Raw genomic sequence first — 21,446 nt, 5'->3', positions numbered from 1 at the left:
TATTCTAAACTTCAGACTATCCTATTTGCAATAATAATCTTGTGAGAGCACTCAGAAAATCTAAATACCCAAGTCAAAGAAAGATATCACTTTAAAACAGAAAGCCAACAATTTTTAAATTAGAAAAAAAAAAAGAAAAAACAGCAGGCTCAAACTCAGTTTATAAAACTTATTACAAAAGAAGGATGCATTTGCATTTTATTGTTTGATACCAAAAAATTATGATTTACAGTTCAAATAAAATAAATAATCAAAACATTTTATTTTCATTGATTTATTAAAAAAATATAACCTTAGAATGGTGAGAATTTGCTATCCTATTGTGAATTACAGAAAAAAAAAAGAGGTAATTTCCTTTTTGTTTTGAAGATTAATTTCATGATAAACTCGACTTTGTCATAGGCATTGTATGTATGGGCTGCATGATATGGTGAACAAAATAAAACACAAAACCTATAAAGGCTGAAATACAGCAGAAGACCAAAAGTAGTACCAGATGACTCTCCTGATATTCATATATCTGTAAAATAAATGAATAAATAAGTACATATAATATGAATTCAAAAATGGTTAACGTAGTTAGTTTGTCACAAACCTACCAGGCATAAAACTATAAATTGCAAAAGGTTGACAGGAATTAACAAAATTGCATCACACTAACATATGATAATTTAAACTTCTAAAATAATTTCATTCCCATTAGTCTAAAACACCATGGTTGTGGCAATAGTAGAAGTATAGAACTATTACTAGCATCATTGAAACCACCCCCACTCACTCCCTGCCACTGATCTGTCTCCTATTTATGTTCCTTACAGACAGCTTTCAACTTTAAAAATCCTATTCTCTACATGTATCTATGTATTGCTGTTCTCAATGTTTTCATCTTAAAAAACTTCATATACTTGGCATTGATGTAAACTACATTAGAAAGTACTTCAACCCTACAAAAGCTAGGGGATACTACACTTTAATGCATTTACTGGATGTGCAAAGTCAGTGTACATGTACAACAGAGTGCTAGTGTTTTAAGGGAAAAATTGAGCATAAGAATTAGATGCAGCATGCATCTAAACTGACAGTGCTGATTTGGTTATGTAATGCATATGGATGTAGACAGTTGCATACAGAAGTGCTGATTATTTAAAGTGGATGAAACATGTGGATAAGGAGACCCAGGAAGACATGGAACAAAGTATTGAAAGCTGATCTGAAGACACTGAGCCTTATGAAGGAGATGACTAAGAACCAAGATACCAGCACATTGCTGTACTTAAGACCTGTCCACCACAGCAGGATTGATACAGGTGCTGGCACCACATAAAAAGTACCCAGTACATTCTGTGGAGTGGTTGGCATTAAGAAGGGCATCCAGCCATAGAAGCCATGCCAGAACAGACAATGGAACCTGGTGCAGCCTTGTTCTTACCAGCTCTGGCCAAACCCTCCAGCATGTGCCAGCATGGAAAACAAACGTTAAATGATGATGATAACTTGATTACTTAATTAGTGAAGTGAAATTTTATTAGCTTATTGAAAATGAAACAAACTTCTTCAACAATATTTACTGATATGAACAAATTTCAAGTGTAGTTTAACAGTAGTTTAAAGAAAAATAGTTTAAAGGATTTTACCAGACTGTCATCAATAGGTACTGGATACCTTGGTTTTCTTGGAATGACAATAAAAACTATTGTTAGTAAGGTACTCAGTAAAATTAAAATGGTTCCAAGATATCTAGAATATAATAAAGAAAAAAAACATTTTTAACATATACAGTATATATAGTGATTCATATTGAAAATTACATAATTTGAGTAGCAGCTGGCAGAAGGCTTGATGTCACAGCTTATAACTAGGGTGATGTAAATATTTGGGACAAAGATTTATTTTCAATGGTTCAGTATGTCAGAGCTGTAAAATAGGTATTATAGAGAGATAGAATTCACTGATGGTTGCTCTGTGTTAAAATCCTCAGAAACGAATAATATTCTAAAAACTATCTCAAAGGAATGTAGGGACTGTGAGATGCGAGGTGACGAGAATGGTTCTTTAGTACAATGCATGGTTAATACAATAAATATATAATTTGAATGATATATGTATTTGCCAGAGGGAGAAAGGAGACATAACCGCGTAGAATGATTAAGAGAAGATTTATTGATATGCGTGTCTCTCAATGCACTTAGGATAGCTTCAGCATGAAGAAGGGAAAGGGAAGAGCAGTGTTATGACCGGTTAGCACATACTGGTGCGCAACGAGCTGCTCAGAGCAACAAGTAATGTTCAGCACGCTGAACATGAAATGCTTCTTCAACAGCTGCTGTATGAGCTGGAGAGACTGCAGTACAATGCAAGTTCAACTTACAAGAGATGCTTCCTCAACTGCTATTGCACGAGCTGCAGAGACTGCAGCACAACGTGCAGATTGACTTACAAGAGATGCTTCCTCAACTGCTGCTGCACAAGCAGCAGAGACTGCAGCACAATGCACAGATCGACTTACAAGAGATGCTTCCTCAACTGCTATTGTGTGTACTGCAGAAACTGCAGCACAACATGCAGATCGACTTACAAGAGATGCTTCTTCAACTGCTGTTGTGTGTACTGCATAGACTGCAGCACAATGTGCAGATTGACTTACAAGAGATGCTTCCCCAACTGCTGCTGCATGAGCTGCAGAGACTGTAGCACAGTGTGCAGATCGACTTACAAGAGATGCTTCTTCAACTGCTGTTGTGTGTACTGCATAGACTGCAGCACAATGTCCAGATTGACTTACAAGAGATGCTTCCTCAACTGCTGCTGCATGAGCTGCAGAGACTGTAGCACAGTGTGCAGATCGACTTACAAGAGATGCTTCTTCAACTGCTGTGTGTGTACTGCATAGACTGCAGCACAATGTGCAGATTGACTTACAAGAGATGCTTCCCCAACTGCTGCTGCATGAGCTGCAGAGACTGTAGCACAGTGTGCAGATCGACTTACAAGAGATGCTTCTTCAACTGCTGTTGTGTGTACTGCATAGACTGCAGCACAATGTCCAGATTGACTTACAAGAGATGCTTCCTCAACTGCTGCTGCATGAGCTGCAGAGACTGTAGCACAGTGTGCAGATCGACTTACAAGAGATGCTTCTTCAACTGCTGTTGTGTGTACTTCAGAGACTGCAGCACAATGTGCAGATTGACTTACAAGAGATGCTTCCTCAACTGCTGCTGCACAAGCAGCAAAGACTGCAGCACAATGCATAGATCGACTTACAAGAGATGCTTCCTCAACTGCTGTTGTGTGTACTGCAGAAACTGCAGCACAACATGCAGATCGACTTACAAGAGATGCTTCTTCAACTGCTGTTGTGTGTACTGCATAGACTGCAGCACAATGTGCAGATTGACTTACAAGAGATGCTTCCTCAACTGCTGCTGCATGAGCTGCAGAGACTGTAGCACAGTGTGCAGATCGACTTACAAGAGATGCTTCTTCAACTGCTGTTGTGTGTACTGCATAGACTGCAGCACAATGTGCAGATTGACTTACAAGAGATGCTTCTTCAACTGCTGTTGTGTGTACTTCAGAGACTGCAGCACAATGTGCAGATCGACTTACAAGAGATGCTTCTTCAACTGCTGCTGCACAAACTGCTGAGACTGCAGCACAATGCACAGATCGACTTACAAGAGATGCTTCTTCAACTGCTGTTGTGTGTACTGCAGAGAGTGCAGCACAATGTGCAGATCGACTTAGAAGAAATGCTTCTTCAACTGCTGCTGCATGGAGACTACAGGAGGAAAGACAACAACGACTGCATGACATTCCTACTCAAGGCCATGCACCTTGCATTGGTCAATGACAGCATTCAACTATGATCCTACAATTGACTACAGTAATCACCCTGACATTCAAATAGGCTGCATGTCCTCAATCTGCCAATTTTGCGGAGCTAAAAAGTGGCCTGGAGAAACTCACAGCATGTGCTGTTCCAATGGTATGATTACAGTACCTCTTCTCCACCCACATTGACTGATTCTCCACCCACTTTGACTGATCTTTTGACAGGGGCGTCTCCTTATTCTCATGAATTTCTCAAGCGGATATGTGCCTACAACTGTGCATTCCAAGTGACTTCCTTTGGTGCCAACATCATACAAGATGGGCATTTCATGCCTTCCTTTAAAGTACAGGGGCAGATTTACCATAGAATTGGTTCCCTACAGCCGCATGATGCTGCCTCGCCCCAGTTTCTTCAGCTCTACTTCGTGGGAGACTACACTGACCAGGCATACTTAACAAACAGGCCCTGGCAATGCTGGGTATGCCAGCTAGTATATATATAAAGATGAGAATGTTTGTCTGTCTATTTGTGTGAGTCCCTAAAACATGAGAACTATACAACCATGCGACAGGCTTCTTTCAGTTTCCGTCTACCAAATCCACTCACAAGGCATTGGTCGGCCTGAGGCTATAGCAGAAGACACTTGCCTAAGATGCCAATAGTATACATGTATATGCATAGATGTATATATGGATATATATACATGTATATATAGAGTTTTATATATCTATATATGTATGTATATGTAATATGTACACACATATACATGCATACATATTTATACATATATATACACATACATAAATACATTCATATACATATATGTATGTATATGTATATATATATATACATACATATTATGTATATATATATGTATATATCTGCACATCTATCTATCTATCTATCTATCTATATATATATGACAAGAAGAGACCAATAGAATACGTACCAGGTTTATCAAAATAAGAAAAAGGCACTGGGGTCAATTCATTCGACAAAAATTTCTTCATATTTTTGTTTGCCCACTCAACTGTATCTATCAATCTATCTTTCTGTGTGTATATATAGTACACACATACATATATACATGTATGTATATATATCCGTATATATATCATCATCATCATCGTTTAATGTCCGCTTTCCATGCTAGCATGGGTTGGACGATTCTGACTGAGGGCTGGCGAACCAGATGGCTGCACCAGGCTCCAATCTTGATCTGGCAGAGTTTCTACAGCTGGATGCCCTTCCTAACGCCAACCCCTCCAAGAGTGTAGTGGGTGCTTTTTACGTGCCACTACAATTGTATTTGTCTTGGCTTAGGAAAAATGACTAAATTTGGGGGGGTTAGACCCTATTAAGGGGTTTTACTAACTCCTAAGAAGTTGAAATTTTAGGAGTACCTTGAAATCAAGAGGACAGATCCTGTTGTCTACAGCTCTTTCCTGCAATCAGAGCTGGACACAATGCAGCAATAGATCACAGACTGGCAACTGAAACTGGCTGTGGACAAGTGTACCACCATGCATTTTGGGAGAAAAAAACCTGCGTCCACATACTCCCTCCACAACACTGATATCAAGAAATCCTCTTGCGAGCGTGACCTAGGCATCACTGTCAGCAGTGATTTGCGTTGGACAAAGCATATCTCTAAAATTGTCAAGAAGGCCGAGGGTGTCTTGGCATCACTCAGCAAGACTTTTGTTAGCCGCTCTCCAGCCATCTATTTAAAGCTGTATACAGCTATGGTACGACCACACTTGGGATTTGCATCATCAATTTGGAACCCCTATCTTGCTCAGAACATTGACCTCCTGGAATCTGTTCAGAGACGTGCAACCAAACGCATACCCTCCAGCAGACACCTACCATACTCTGAGCGCCTTGTTTCCCTGGGCATGGATTCACTGAAGCTCCGGCGTCAGTTGTTGCCTGCCATGACACTGCATCCTTTAAGGCCCTCATGCTTTCCGAAATCCGCCGAAACTACATCTGATTATACATACACTTTAGATGAGTTGTAGTGCACCTCAGCACTGTACACAATGTTTTTTTTTTTATTATTATTATTATTATTTGTGTCTAATATCTATGGTTTTTTTATGCTTACAAGATTTGAGTCAGCGATTTTAGAGGGAGGGGTTAATCGATTACATCGATCTCCAGTGTTCAACTGGTACTTATTTTATTGACCCCGAAAGGCAGTCAACCTCGGTGGAATTTGAGCTCAGAACAAAAAGAGCCAGAAGAAATGCCGCTAAGCATTTTTCTCACGTTAGCTTTTCTGCTAGCTCGCCGCCTTCATAAGAGAGAACATTGCATTTGGACACCGAAAAGATCCGATTAAAGTAATCTGTCTAAATTTGTAGTTACAGACATCACGACAATCACTCGCCTTTGGCATCAGGTCTGATACCAAAGGCGAGTGATTGTCGACATCACTTAATTTCAATGTCTGTTGCCAACAAAATACTTTTTCTTAAATTAAAAAAATTCCACGTGACTTTACTCTCTCATATGAGTAAAATCTGCTTGTTTGATAATCTTTAAACTTTACTAGCACAATCTTAAAAAAAAAACATTCCACGCATTTAGCTAAAAGGGGCTTTTCGTAAGTACATTAACAAAAACTTCATATTTTAACTTGTGGATTTTAAGTTTCGTAGATAAACTTTATCGTTAAATATATTCAAATTTTGATTTGAAATTAAAGGAAAAATTAGAATGTAAAAATAAACATGCCTAAATTTGATTAAGTTTTATCAGATTATAATTAAAACTTCAAAAAGACAAACAATTTATATATATATATTTATGCGAATGTGGATATATAAAATATTCAAATTCGTACTTGCCTGATTGTTCCAGTAGAATAAGAGGTAAATACACAAACGGTTAATGATAGGATCCACATAGAAGCCAAAAGGACGATACCAACACCAACACCAAATATCAGCCCCATAGTGGGTTTCCCGTCGCGATGACAACGTTGTTTATTTATTCCAAACTAGCCAATCGCATTCTAGTAGTGTTCATTTCAATTGCTCTTACTGTAATAATGTAACTATTGTGAACACGCCAGAAATCAGGACTGGCAGAATCGTTAGAGCGGTGGTATTTAGAATCTTACGATCTTTAGTTCCAGTTATTAAAGTTCAAAAGGAATTCCAATCCAGCCGAGATCAACTTTGCTTTACATTTTCCCTGGATCAGTATATTTTGTACCTAGAGGTCGATGTACATACCCTGTCCGCAAATTCGAGAATTTGTGCCTTTGTAAGAAATCAATGCAATAAACAAAATAAATAAAAATAGTCAGAAATTGAAAGAAACCCGTCGTATAATATATATTAGAAGTATTAGGAGCGATGTACAGATTTAATACATATCAAAGAAAAAGGCGTTCAGAATGCTGGATGGTTGTATATAAAAACTACAGTAGTGGTTGAAAGCGCTTAAATATGTTATTTGAAGAAATAATATGTGATATGTAAATAAATATATATATCACGTTGAAAGCACCAGTTCTCGTCTGATCATGCAAGTTAAGCAACGTCGAGCCTAGTTAGTAATTAGATGGGTGACCGCTTGGGAAACCTAGGTGCTGTAAGCGTCACACATGTTTTTTATAGGCGCAGGAGTGGCTGTGTGGTAAGTAGCTTGTTTATTTTATTTTTTTCACACAATAATGAAATATAGAATCCCGAAAAAAGGGAAACCTATATTTTTTTCCTCACAACGACGACAACAGTTCAACCACATGGTTCCGGGTTCAGTCCCACTGCGTGGCACCTTGTCTTCTACTATAGCCTAGGGCCGACCAAAGCCTTGTGAGTGTATTTGGTAGATGGAAACTGAAAGAATCCCGTCGTATATATGTTTATATATATATATATATATGTGTGTGTGTTTGCACCCCCCCCCCCCAACATCGCTTGTTTGCATCCCCGTAACTTAGCGGTTCGGCAAAAGAGACTGATTGCTCGACTAAAGGCAGTGCTCCAGCATAGCCGCAGTCAAATGACTGAAACAAGTAAAAGAATAAAAAAGTATATATATATATATATATAATATATATATATATATATATATATATATATATATATATATATATATATATATATATATATATATATACACACACACATATCTATTTGTGTGTGCGGTGCAGGGAGAAAGATGCAGGATTTTTTTTTTTTTTTGGTGTTGCCCAAAAGTTTCGAAAAAATTGCTATATAAGGTTGAATCGCAATTCGTAACAAATGGATACATTTTTATTTATTCTAACTTTCTTGTAGCAGACCATATGTATATGAAGCAGTAATGTTGTGAAACTGCTGGAAATAAAATAACAATGTGTTTGGCCCCTTGTGGGTAGTAAAGAAATAGTTATACTTGCCGTGATATAAGCGCAGTGAGTATTGATTTACCTATGGAAAGTAGTAGCAAACTACACTTGTGTATCATAACTTAATAACAAGGTCACTTTATAATCCAAGTTAATGAAAATAACAAAACCATCATTAAAGTTCAAGCTTGTATTTTCAAAATTTAATCTTTCTTAAACCTTGGTCCTGAGTTTTTGGTGTTGGCACAGCTAGAAAGGTTGTTGCTTGGGAAACTGGGGCAACACCCCCAGCATCCGTCACTGGTGTGTGTGTGTGTGTTTATCTCCCACCACCGCTTGACAACCAGTGTTGGTTTGTTTACGTCCTGGTAACGTAACAGCTTGGCAAAAGGGACCGATAGAATATGTATCAGGCTTTTAAAAACTAAATACAGGAGTTGATTTGTTCCTCTAAACCCTTCTAGGTGGTGCCTCAGCATGGCCGCAGTCCAATGACTGAAGCAAGTAATAGGAAAAAGATAGAAGATAAAATTTCCCTCTATTTGCCAGGAAAATGGGGGGAAAATAATATTAGTACTTGAATAATTATATTTTTCTCTCACTACGTACTTATCCATACTTACTTTTCAATGTATCAGATAAGTTTCATCTACTTCCCTATTATCTATTACATAGTTGGTGTTTCAAAATGATGTTTTAATTTTTTTTATGTCCAACTTTCACTGAATCCAGAGATATGTAAGTGCTTAAGCTATTATGTACAAATAAAAAGAAATATAAATGACTAGCTTAAAAGCCACACTCCATGTAGACTTTTGAACTAACTCTTGTGCAAGGATGTAAACACACCAACATCGATTGTCAAGCAATGGTGGGGGGGGGGGACAAACACATACATAAATACGATGGGCTTCTTTCAGTTTCCATCTACCAAATCCACTCAGAAGGCTTTGGTCAGCCCGAGGCTATAGCAGAATACACTTGCCCAAGGTGCCACACAGTGGGACTGAACCTGGAAACATGTGGTTGGGAAACAAGCTTCTTACTACACAGCTATGCCTGTGCTGAATTTTAGAAATTTTGAATTTAATTTTTTTCTAGAATGCCAAATGCAGCCTTATCCATCCTCTTATACAGATGCACAATATGTAAAAGCATGTGCATATATTGTAGTAGGCAAGAATCATGTAATATAGGTGCCAAAACTACCAGATCATGTGATTTCAGCATAGTGCGCTTCCTCAGTGGTAGGTGCCCAGTCACTGCACAGCAGCCAAATCTCACTGCCAATGATATATAGAATAACAGTGTCTTTTCAGATACTGATGTCACATATAGCCAGCAGGTTTATTAGAAAATAAATATTAGCAACAGAAGCAGTATTAATACCAAAAGCGATCTTTATGTCCTCTGGCACCCATGTCTGATGATTTTTTTTGTATGCTACAATATATCATCATCATCATTTAATGTCCGCTTTCCATGCTAGCATGGGTTGGATGATTTGACTGAGGACTGGCGAACCAGATGGCTGCGCCAGGCTCCAATCTGATCTGGCAGAGTTTCTACAGCTGGATGCCCATCCTAACACCAACCACTGCGAGAGTGTAGTGGGTGCTTTTATGTGCCAGTCTGGCGGTACTGGCAACGGCCACGTTCGAAATGGTGTTTTTTACGTGCTGTGCTTTTAAGCACTGTGAGTCTAAAGGAGAGGACCTCGCAGAACAAATAACACAGTATTTGGCATTCTAAAAATACATCCACATTAAGTTGGATATAAAGATTGCCCTTCAGCACTAATTCTGCTTCCACCACTAATATTTATTTTCTAATAAACCTGCTGGATATTTGTGACACACCTACACAAGGGTGCATCCCCAACCCAACTTTGTTTCATCATAGCTTTCAGAAAACACATCTTCACAGTTCACATCAACATCATTACTAGATAATAATGCTAAACAAGTAATCTTAGAAACTTAATTATGGATTTCTTAACTTAAGAACACAGCCACAAATTTACAAAGGATTGAAAGGCAGTGATATTTACAGTTTTCTTTTGGGAACTGGTAGTGGGAGTGAAGTGAATAATCTTCAACCAGAAATCCACAAATTCATACTGTCAATTCATAGGATATATTTTTTTATGGTTGACTGGTTTTCCTTCCTTGTTGGCTAACTGTGCTTCATGCTCTTCTGAATGCATCCTTTTCATATTGCTTAGCATTATATCACAAATTTAATAATTCAAAACAAAGCCTATTTAAAAATGATAAAGAACATAGAACTTTATTTATTCAAAGTGATCTTTTAATCTTCCATTTTTCTCTATGATTAGCAGAGAAAGGCAATTATAAATACTGAGTAGGTACACAAAAAAGAATTATCACCATTGTGGTGATGACGGTGGGGGTGGCACATTTCAGTCTCACTCTTCAAGAAAACAAAGGTTAACAATCTTAACTGTTTTGATCACCTGTGTAAAAGGAGGGATTGTAATAGAAATGTGTCTTGTACATCAATATAAATATATAATAGATAGTATGTCTCTATGTACATGTAGAAAACAAATATGTATTTTGGTTTTATGTTTGTGAATATATATATATGTATAAATTATATATAAAAGTGGTTGTGGACACAAGTATTGCACATTGTTCATTGATTGCAGTAGTTTTACATGACACACATGACAAGACCAATGTTATCTTGGTTAGAAAAAAAAAGAAAAAGTAATGGAATTATGTAAAGCAACACAATATCAGAAACTGCTATGCTAATAACAACACTAGAAGCATTACTAAGTTTAAAAACAAAAAAAAACAAAAAAACTAGCAGTAACAGTAGTTGTAATTATTAATAAAATTATTAAATAGTATAATCATATAAAATGTGGGCTGAGTAGTTACTGATTTCTTTGGGCTTGACATAAGTAAAACTTTCTATGTACAGTATAGTGAACTGAATAAGCTACAGTAAAATATCCATCTGATATCCTATCATCACAGCCATAGTTACTGCTCTCAACAATAGTTATATTAAATAAACTTGAAAACAACATGGTAAGCTATCTTGCACCAGGCATATTGCTTGTTTTTCATTTCTAATGTGAGAAGCAGTGAGGATAAAGTCATTTATTGTACACAAGCCATTTTCCATCATGGTCTGTTTGTGCCTAAATCATCAAACATAGTGCATGAAACTGAGACTACATCTGAGTCTACAGAACAAATGCTTACCTAATGTTCCTGTAGCATTAAATAGATGACAAACAAATCTTCTGATACCAACTGGGAATTCACAGTCATGAATAACTATTCTTAAAACAAACCTGGTATCTGTATGCTCAGGCATGAGAGCTGAGGTAATGTAGAATAAATAGGTAATATATCAACACACAAACATGTACTTTGATATTTTATTCTTTTACCACTTTACCTCTGCATAATGATGTAAATAAACGATAAAGATTTTTCATTACAAGATGAAGCTTAGGTGGAATGCAGTGTCTTATTCTATACAATGCAGCATGTTCAACAAATATATGCTCATATCTTGGGAATAAACCAATACTTATACTTCTTTAATAAGCCTTAAGAGGCCAAATTCTTTGAAGGTAAAGTTGTACATAATCAATCAAAGTAAACTGTTTATTAATGGTGTTGATAGCTAACCAGGCATGGAAAATAAAAATCAGCGAAGACAACAGCTGATTTCAGAAAGATGATGCACTAAACTAGATATTAGTAACACAAATTGAGTGACTACCAAATTCAGAGGGCACATAAATAATTAATTAAGTACTTGTGTTAGCAACAATGATGATAACTTTGACATAAATGAATAAAAATACTTAAAGCAACAAGAAGAAATCTGTAAGAGTAGTAACAATAGTAGTAAAACAATGTATCCCTGAGCTTCAAGGGGCTTAGAAAGATGGTGTATAGCTCCAATTTCTTTTGTGTAATGTAGATGAAAAGAACCTATTCTTAGAAGGGATGTCAGTTTATATCATGAGTGAAATTTTCAAAAGATCTGATACTCATTCCCAATAACCTCATGAATTGAGGCAAGTTGAATTAAGAGTACTACCTAGAGAAACAATACATTTGTGGCAGGCATAAACTCATTACCTACATGCTGGGAGTCTAATACTTTATCCATTCGGACATTTCACTTCCAATATTTGTATTAGTAGTTGCAGTAAATGAATACTTAACATCTCCACATGTCTCAACAAGTTTATTAACTTGATATCTGGAAAACTGTGATAAGTAGAGGAAAATATAATCAATTACCTGGATAAAATATCAGTTTTAACATAAGCGATTTTCGCAAAAGATCTGGTGCCTGTTGCCAAGAGCAAGGTGAACTGAAATACATATATATATATATATATATGTGTGTGTGTGTGTGTGTGTGTGTATATATCATCGTTTAATGTCCGCTTTCCATGCTAGCATGGGTTGGACGAATGACTGAAGGCTGGCGAACCAGATGGCTGCACCAGGCTTCAATCTTAATCTGGCAGAGCTTCTACAGCTGGATGCCCTTCCTAATGCCAACCACTCTGAGAGTGTAGTGGGGGTAAAAGTACTAACATTTCCACTTTCCTCAATAGCATTTACAACAGGAACTGGCTGTATCTAAATACTGATATCAAATTATGAACTTAAATCACAGGTAGAATTACCTCTACTGCATGGCTCATTTTTAGTAAAGTTCTAATAATATTGATTACAAACAATGGTACAAGGCCACTAATTATGTTAGGGCTCAATCAATTACATTAATTTCTGAACTAATTTTATCAACAATGGAAGGATAGAAGGTAAAGGTGACTCCAGTATGATTTGAGTGTAAAGGGACATTGTTAAATTACCTCAAAGCATTTTGGTTATGCTCTTCTAATTTTACTGCCCATCATCCCCTTATATATAAAATTAAAATGAGTTCTTATATAAGCACAAGGCTTTATTTTATAGTGGGGAGAAAATGCAAAACTGTGTACTGCATGTCTTTATCAAAGACAATTATGATATAAGAAGAGTAATCAGCTTCAACTGGAAACTGAAACCAGGTTTTAGCCTTGGCTTACATGGAGTTTGCTCTATAGCATTTGTCACAACCTCATTAATAATTTCTACTGGCACAAAATCACAAGTTTGTAGAGGAAGAATGTAGTAAATTGAACCAATCCCAGCTCATGCCTGATATTCATTTTGTACACTCTGGAGGGATGAAAGACAAAGAAAATACTTGTGAGTTCTGAATTCAGAATATAGAGGAACAAAGCTAAATACACAATAGGCATCTGGTCTGCAAATTTACTTTTTCTTATCTTCCTTTTAATATTGATTTTTCCCTCAGAGGTCTTCATTTTTTTCTTATATTAGTTGAGAAGCTAGAGCATCAAACCATGGTAGGCTTATAGCTAGTAATAATATTCATAGAACATATGACAGCTTGGCAATAATGCTTAAGGTCTAGTGAGTAAAAACAATAGAAAAGCAGAAGTACAGAACTGTGAATGAGTGTGTGTGTGAATGTATACATGTCTAACAGAGAGATGAGAATCTGTATATGTATGTGTGCATGTTTGTGAAAGAAAAAGTTAAACATCAACAAAACGGTGAGAGTAATAGAATAAGGAATAGACAAGTACGCAAAAGAGTGAGAGAGAGAGAGAGGTGTATGGGAGAGAGAATGTTAGAGACAAACAGACACATTAAGAAACAGAGAAAAGGATGGAAGAAGGGCAGTCGTTTTGGTCATGAAGCAACATAAACAAAACTACTGGTTTCAACAAGACATTTGGACAGATATACAACATCTGTCAGAAATACAAAACGCATAGATGCAGAGCTAAAACAATCCCACAAAACAGCCAGATAGAATATTAGTAAGACTCAGATCAGTAGCATACAGATAAATATTTAAACAGACACTCAATAAACTTGCAGATAGGGAATTTTTTCAAAGAGAAAAGAAAGTGCCCCACTATCATTTTGACAAACTGTCTGACTGGCTCAATTAAAGTTGAAGTTATTCCAAGTCCTAGCCAGAGCCAAAGTTGCATTAGTCATACTGACAGAAACAGGAGATGTAGTCAATGAAGAACTTATGGCTTGGTGAGAAGTGGTCAGTGTTTGACCAGTATCTGCAGCAGGAAGTGAAGCAATAGTTTGTACAGTCTGTTGTTGTTGATTGGCAGCTGCAGCAGCTGCCAGTTGAGTATGCACCAGATTCTGTCCAAGGTGACTGAGTTCAATTGTTGTTGTTGGCTGACCACCAACAACGGACACTGTGCCAATTTGTGCTGGTTGAATTTGAACCATTGCTGTATGGCCTGTAGGGTTAGCTGTATTAGTAACTCTAGCCACTGAGTATTCTCCTGAAGGCTGGTAATCATGAGATAACGTTTGTGTCAGCTCAGTCATAGCTTGGGTGAGGAGATCAGCCTGTTGATATTGGTCAGAGATAGCTTGTGTTGAAACGGGACCATGCACCTCAGCTATAAATTCCTCCTCAGTAACACCATGGGAATTGTCAGACAACATTGCAGCTGTGTGTTCTTCTTTCACTCGTTTGACAGATGATTGTGGAGGTGACATTTCAGGATGCTTTTTCCTGTGATGTTGCATCAACTTTGCCTTGCTGGCATACTGCTTGTGACAGAAATCACACTGATGTGGCATTGTGGTAATACTCCCCACCATTTGGGAGTATGTTGGGTTTGGATGACCTGGAACTTCATGGATTTGGGACTTCTTCCGACTGCTCATTGGTAGTTCAGATCCAGGATGGTTCTTTAATATATGAGCTTTTCGCTTTGAGCTGGATTTGTAGACTTTTTCACAGTACTGACAATAATAATCTCTCTGAGTTTTCAATATAGGAAGCTTCAATTCAGGCACAGTATCTGGTTTTATGTCAGGATGTCTTTTGGCCAAATGGTTAACCAGCATACCCCGCCGTTTGAAACCAAGGAGACATGTGTGACATTTGTATATAAAACGGTGATAATCATTAGGTGATACTTTGGGGATGAATTTTTTATGGTTGACTGGTTTTTCTTCCTTGTTTGCTAATCGTGCTTCACGCTCTTCTGAATGCATCCTTTTCATATGTTCTTTTAATTTGTCCTTTCTCTTGAACTGGCGACCACAGCTTTCACACATAAACTCCCGGTGAGAGGAATGTCGTAACATGTGCAATTTCAGCTTATCCGGCCGTGGAAATAGCTTATCACATTCAGGGCAGGGATATTTTATTGCTGAATGGAATGCACGCATGTGCTTTCGAATAGTAACAAATTCATCAAATACCCGGGTACATATGGGACAGTTATATTTACCATTGGCATCTTCATGTTCAGTCACATGACTCTTTAATGAACCTACTTGGTCAAAGTCTGAATGACAGAGTGGACACTCATAATATTTTTTATCACTATGTGTCTTCATGTGGCAGGACAATGCAGAGTTATTCATGAAGCGCTTAAAACACACTTGACATTGAAGTGGTTTAGAATTCTCATCACCATGACACAAAAGGTGTTTCTGAAGGCGTTCATAGTTACTAAAAGCTTTCCAACATTTCTGACATTTATGTGGTCGTTGAGGATTGTGCAACATCTTGCGTTTAGTTTTGCCATGTACACTAGCATGTTCTATAAGGTCTTGTTGTTTTTGGAAGGATAAAAAACATACTGGACATGCCAAAACATCTGAGTCTAAAGTAATGACACTATCAGACTCTTCCAAAGAAGCAACTTCATTGCTGGCATCACCATTGGTAATCTGTTGTAGTTGGCTGGCATTTGCTAGCACTGGTTTTGCTTCATTGGGATCACAAGCAAGCCTTTTCACTTCATCTAAGCCAACATCTTCAGCAGCATGGGTGAGTGTGTGTAAGTTCAGCAAGTTTGAATTGTCAAATGTCAGGTCACAATGTGTACACACCCATTCATTTCCACCAGATACTTTGCCTTTCTTACGATACAGAGATTTTAATGATCGACGTCTAAGGGCCTCATGATCCAATCTGCGATGATATTTCTTCAGTGTTCTGCAAAAAAAAAAAACATTTGCATATTAATAAGTGTGTATGTGTGTGGGTGTGTATATGTGTGTGAATAATCTATTATCCTTATAAAAAGCAAAGTTTGTTTGTTTGTATGTTGACTACTGAAAACACTAAACAAAATTGATAATATTTCAGGTTTTTCCTTTCATTTAAATTAATTTGATGATTCTGCAGATAACTGTGCACTTATCTTCCGAAAACAGAATGGAGAGGGCTGATTTGGTGATGTATTGGCTCCTATTTTTAGCAATTCATGTACTGTCTATTTCACCATAATGCATTATACAGAGTGAAAAAATACATGAATCCACCTCAAAGTTTATACATTACAGTTATTCCTTTGAAGTTGCTGTCAGACCTCTGCCTTCTCTCTGTCTATATGCCTCTCTCTCTATGTCTCTATCTCTCGTACCTCTACCTCTTTTTCTCTCTAGAGAAAAACACGTGAGAGAGAGAGAGAGAGAGAGAGAGAGAGAAAGGGTGCTCCACAGAAAAACTGCTTTCTCTTTGTCTAAATGTCCCTCTCTATGTCTCTATCTCTCTCACTACCTCTACCTCTTTATCTCTCTAGAGAAAAAATAAATGAGACAGAAGCAGGAAAGAGACAGACGACATACATTGCAGTAAGTTGTGGTTGTGTTGGTAGTAGTGGTGACAATATAGATTAATAGGTATTAGTGAGTGTGGTGGTAGTATTGGTAGCACAATTTAGATATTCTAAATAAATGTTAAAAGTTATGTTATGTAATAATGAAATACCTTTAAACAACTTTTATTGTAAGGAAATTGGGCATTACGATAGATGCCAATATGTGCCTTACGAATACATTTGAGTACTGTACAGACTGGGCCGAAGGCTGGGAGGCCTGCTAGCACAGTATAAAAGTACTTAAGAGGCATAAATATAATTTTTGTAAATTTATCAAGTAGAGGAAACTACCTTTGAAGTAACTAAGTTAAAATACAGAAAAAGAAAAATTTAAACTGGCTTCATATGAACCAAAACATGGTAAAAACAAAACAACAGCAACACAAACAATTTGTTTCTTCTTACCAATCATCAGAGAAACTAATCAAGAGGCTCAAAAAAACATTTCATTTATAGCTTAGTAAAAGGAAATAGATTAGTACTTATGACCTTTTTGCGAGGCCTCCAAGATTAGTGGAGAGAAAGAAAGATCTTGAAATGGAGAACATTTTTATAAACAAACACTAAAGTGTTGAGTTATTGGTATTTTAAGGTGGTGAGCTGGCAGAAACGTTAGCACACGGGTGAAATGCTTAGCGGTATTTCGTCTGCGTTACGTTGTGAGTTCAAATTCCGCCGAGGTCGACTTTGCCTTTCATCCTTTCGGGGTCGATAAATTAAGTACCAGTTACGTACTGGGGTCGATATAATCGACTTAATACCTATGTCTGTCCTTGTTTGTCCCCTCTGTGTTTAGCCCCTTGTGGGTAATAAAGAAATAGGTATTTTAGAAATGAAGGAAATCTCAAGTGCAGGAGATAACTGTGATAACAACTTAGAGGATTTGGCAAAATATCCTAACAGATGGATCCTCTTAGCTGTCTTCACAGTTATTCTCCTATGTTTGAGATTTCCTAAATTTCTTATAATGCAAAGAGCCAGTTGGTGGTTAAGCCTACCACCTTGGGAATTTGGGAATATTGCAATAAATCAAATAGGTAAAAGGGAACTAGCAATCAACTCAGACAAGACTATATATAAATGCCAGCAGTCAATATATTGAGGAGGATCGCAGCTGATACAGCACAGACATGGTTCTTGGGCCAGAATTAACAAAGTTGAGAAAATGCAGATTGCGAGATTAATTGGGTAACAAATATTTATGGAATTTCATTTCAATGTAAATCTTCCAACAGCATATGTGAAGATTTGCAATAAATTCATGAAAGCAAGGAAATGACTAAGTAGAAACTAGTAACTTACTTGTTTAGATAGAATGTAGAAGATTTCTTCTTCCAAGGATAATTACAGATTTCTCCATTGGCAGACTTGAAAAATAAAAAGTTTTATGAGGCATGCATTATTTATAAAAAATTTAAATGTACTAGTTTGCTTATAAAAGCCATTAAAATAATAATATTATTAAATATATTAAAATAATTATATTATTGGCATATTTATAATATCAAAACTAATAAGGATATAATCTTGTTTTAATAAATATTTACAGTGATCCTAGTTGAAATAATGGTAAATTTTTTCTGCTAAATTCACCTATCATATACAACTTGCTGTAGTCTCTATAAAAATAGTTTATAGAGCAATAATAGAGAAATAATTAAGATATTCTTTCTGTCAGGTCATCCCATAAGTTCTGTCCGAATTTTGAATAAAGAAAACAAGTGATCAAATGTTATATTCAATTGAAATTTAATCATCAATGTACTTTCCCTGATTATCTATGATTTCCTTCCATCTATTTATAAGCTTTTTAACCCCATCAATGTAAAACTCTTTTGATTACAAAGCAAAGAACTCTGAAATGTCAGTTTCGACCTCCTCCTGGCTTGGGAAAGTTATGTCCCCCAAATGATTCTGTAAACTATGAAACAAATGGTAGTATGAAGGAGCAAGGTCGGGAGAATAGGGTGGATGAGAAATTTTTTTCCCAACCAAGCTCTTCGATCTTCTGTGATGTGATCTTTGCAGCGTGGGATCGCGCATTGTCCTGATGAAACATCACTCCTTTTCAAATCACTAAAACAGGTCTCTTTTTTCTTCAAAGCTTGGTTCAAATGCTCTAATTGCTGACAGTAGATTTGAGCATCGATTGTTGCATTAGCTGGTAACAATTCAAAGTGAATTACTTCTTTGCAATCCCACTAGATAGAGAGAAGAACCTTTTTCCCATGAAGTTCCCTTCTCGGTTGTAGTTGAGCTTTTTCCCTTTTACCAAGGCACTGTTTACGATGTTTAACATTTCAATAGAAGATCCATTTTTTATCACCAGTCACAAGTCTATCCAAAATGGGTGAAATGAGTTCGCTGGAATATAGAGAAGAGCAGATGTCAACTTGAGATTTGTGGTTGCTTTCAGACAATTCAAGAGGCACCCATTTTCCAAGTTTAGGAACCTTTCCAAGTTGTTGAAGATGACGATGAACAGTTGTATGGTTTAAACTAATTTTTCTGGCCAATTCTTCAACTGATAATGCAGGATTTTCTTCAAGTAAGGCCTCAAGGAGCTTATCCTCAAACTCAACTGGACGTCCTGTTTGATCTTCACCTTCAAGGCTGAAATCTCCACTTCTGAATTTTGCAAACCATCTTCCGCAAGTTCTTTCATTCAAGCATTCTTTCCCATAAACTGAGTGTATGTTTCGAGTTGCTTCGGCTGCAGAGTTTCCCTTTTTGTACTCATAAACAAGATGTGCCTCAAAAATGCTCTTTGGATACTTCTATGTTAGAAAGGGTTTTAATCAAAGAAATTTTAATTCTATTATTCTGTAATATAATATTTAATTAGTTTAAATATACACAATGCATAAAAGCAATTTTTAATTCCATTAGACATTCTAAAATACTATTAAATTTCATTCAATTTTGAAAAAGGTAAAATCGGACAGAACTTATGGGATGACCTGATACATTGGGGATGATATTAATACTATTAATTGGCATTAGAAACAGCATTCAGTTATGATACCATTGAACTAATTACACAATAATATCACGTTTCTGAACAATTGACTGGCTACAGATCTAATGCAGCCATAAAATACAGATATCAAACAGAATAAAGGGTAAGGTTCAAATACATAAAAAAATAAAAATCCATGAATATAATTAGAGAAGACTGGAGAGAATTAATGGAATCAAATATTAAGCAAAAGAATTAAAGATTAGGATTACATAAAAGAATTAAAGAAAGATGACAATGAATAGCCAAATCGAGAAAGATTAAGAAAAAATTTAGAAACAAAATCACTATGATTATAAATAAAAGAGAATAATAGAGAGACTAAAGGATATTGGTTATATTTACCACTTTTGGGTGCCGTCTCTTTCGTTTCAATGTTCCTGCTTGTAAAGAGAATCCTTTACGTCGGTTCTTCTGCATCATTGCTTCACCTCTAATACTAAAGTCATCATCTTGATGGCGGTTTGATGTATTTTCTTCATGAACAACTAAATGTTTCTGAAGTGCAGCTGATGTTTTAAATCGTTTATTACATTCATAACAAGGCCATTTGCGTTCTTGTTCATCCAAGGCTGTCAATTGGATAAATTCAGAATGAATCACATGGAATTCTAATTTACAAAATGAAACAGTTTAAAGTTAACATTACTTTTAACCCTTTAGCATTCAGATTCCTCTGTTCAAATGTGATGCTTATTTAACCACACTGTTTTTAATTAATCATGCATTAACTCATTAGCTTTCAGATTTCAATGTAGTGATTGTTATTTTTAGAATGACATTGTAGGGTAGGTGTAAGAGATCTGACTTGGTTTGTTTGAATATGAAACAGGTAAATATTTGGGCCAGATTTGGCTAGTTTAAATGCTAAAGGGTTACAGTTATAAATTCTTTGTATCAGTTATTAAGATATAATAATATTATAATGGCTAGTCTTTAACTAAATCAAACTTGTCCATTTTACATGTCTTCTATCCTCCTCCAGCACAGCCCCTCAATCTTTCAGTCACATACTAAACTGCCTTCTCGTTTATAATTCGTCTTGAAGCATGAACTTTGCATGGATTCAAATTGAACATTAACTGTATTAACATCAAATAGTTATTTTTACTTTGTAGAAGAGTCTGAGAAGGCTTATCTTCAATTGAATGAGGGCCTGATAGGGATAGCGATTCTGCTCCACTCCCTTAGATAAAATTATACAGAAGTAATTAGTCTTAAAGTTTTATGGCAGTGGTTTTTATCTGGGGTCCATATAAGATTTTATGTGCAATAAATTGGTTATACATCTGCAATATGCAAAATATTTTAATTTTTTCATTCAATTCCTAATGATATTTAATTATAAAAAAACAGTAAGATTTTCCTTTTATACACAGCAAATAGCTATGGAAGTCCAGTAGAGAAAAGTAGGAATCAAAGGGGTCTACAGGTAAAAATTGGTTGCAAACCACTGCTCTGTGGTATACAACCTAGTTGCTAGTGAAAAAAAATATAGTGGAAAAAA

General features: G+C 36.3%; 2 protein-coding genes across 4 annotated transcripts in view; both read right to left on the bottom strand.

Moving 5' to 3' along the window:
• Positions 1-258: 258 nt before the first annotated feature.
• Positions 259-7,116, bottom strand: LOC115211587 (transmembrane protein 218-like). Its single transcript, XM_029780145.2, has 3 exons — positions 6,691-7,116; positions 1,635-1,737; positions 259-520 (listed from the first exon to the last, which is right to left on the bottom strand). The coding sequence occupies exons 1-3, from the start codon at positions 6,795-6,797 to the stop codon at positions 377-379; spliced, it is 354 nt and encodes a 117-aa protein (XP_029636005.1). The 5' UTR covers positions 6,798-7,116; the 3' UTR covers positions 259-376.
• Positions 7,117-10,445: 3,329 nt separating this feature from the next.
• LOC115211808 (PR domain zinc finger protein 10-like) overlaps positions 10,446-21,446 on the bottom strand; it is a 31,621-nt gene continuing 20,620 nt past the window's right edge. For all 3 annotated transcript variants that reach the window (XM_036503355.1, XM_029780512.2, XM_036503354.1), the window contains exons 12-14: positions 20,285-20,511; positions 18,223-18,287; positions 10,446-16,253 (exon numbers count right to left, since the gene is read on the bottom strand). In XM_036503355.1, coding sequence (XP_036359248.1) covers positions 14,213-16,253; positions 18,223-18,287; positions 20,285-20,511 — 2,333 coding nt within the window. In that variant the 3' untranslated portion in view covers positions 10,446-14,212. The remainder of the gene's footprint in view (positions 16,254-18,222; positions 18,288-20,284; positions 20,512-21,446) is intronic.

Source organism: Octopus sinensis, linkage group LG5, assembly GCF_006345805.1.
Source record: "Octopus sinensis linkage group LG5, ASM634580v1, whole genome shotgun sequence".
NCBI classification, from domain to species: Eukaryota; Metazoa; Mollusca; class Cephalopoda; order Octopoda; family Octopodidae; genus Octopus; species Octopus sinensis.
The sequence above is the reverse complement of the archived record's forward strand: the minus strand, read 5'-3'. Positions and strand labels throughout refer to the sequence as shown.

Excerpts from the sequence above, each read along its gene's own strand:
- LOC115211587 (XM_029780145.2), bottom strand. The coding sequence starts at position 6,797 with ATGGGGCTGATATTTGGTGTTGGTGTTGGTATCGTCCTTTTGGCTTCT. Across the intron at positions 1,738-6,690 it reads TATTCTACTGGAACAATCAG|ATATCTTGGAACCATTTTAA; the intron begins GCAAGTACGAAT and ends ATTATATTCTAG. Across the intron at positions 521-1,634 it reads TACCTATTGATGACAGTCTG|ATATATGAATATCAGGAGAG; the intron begins GTAAAATCCTTT and ends TTTATTTTACAG.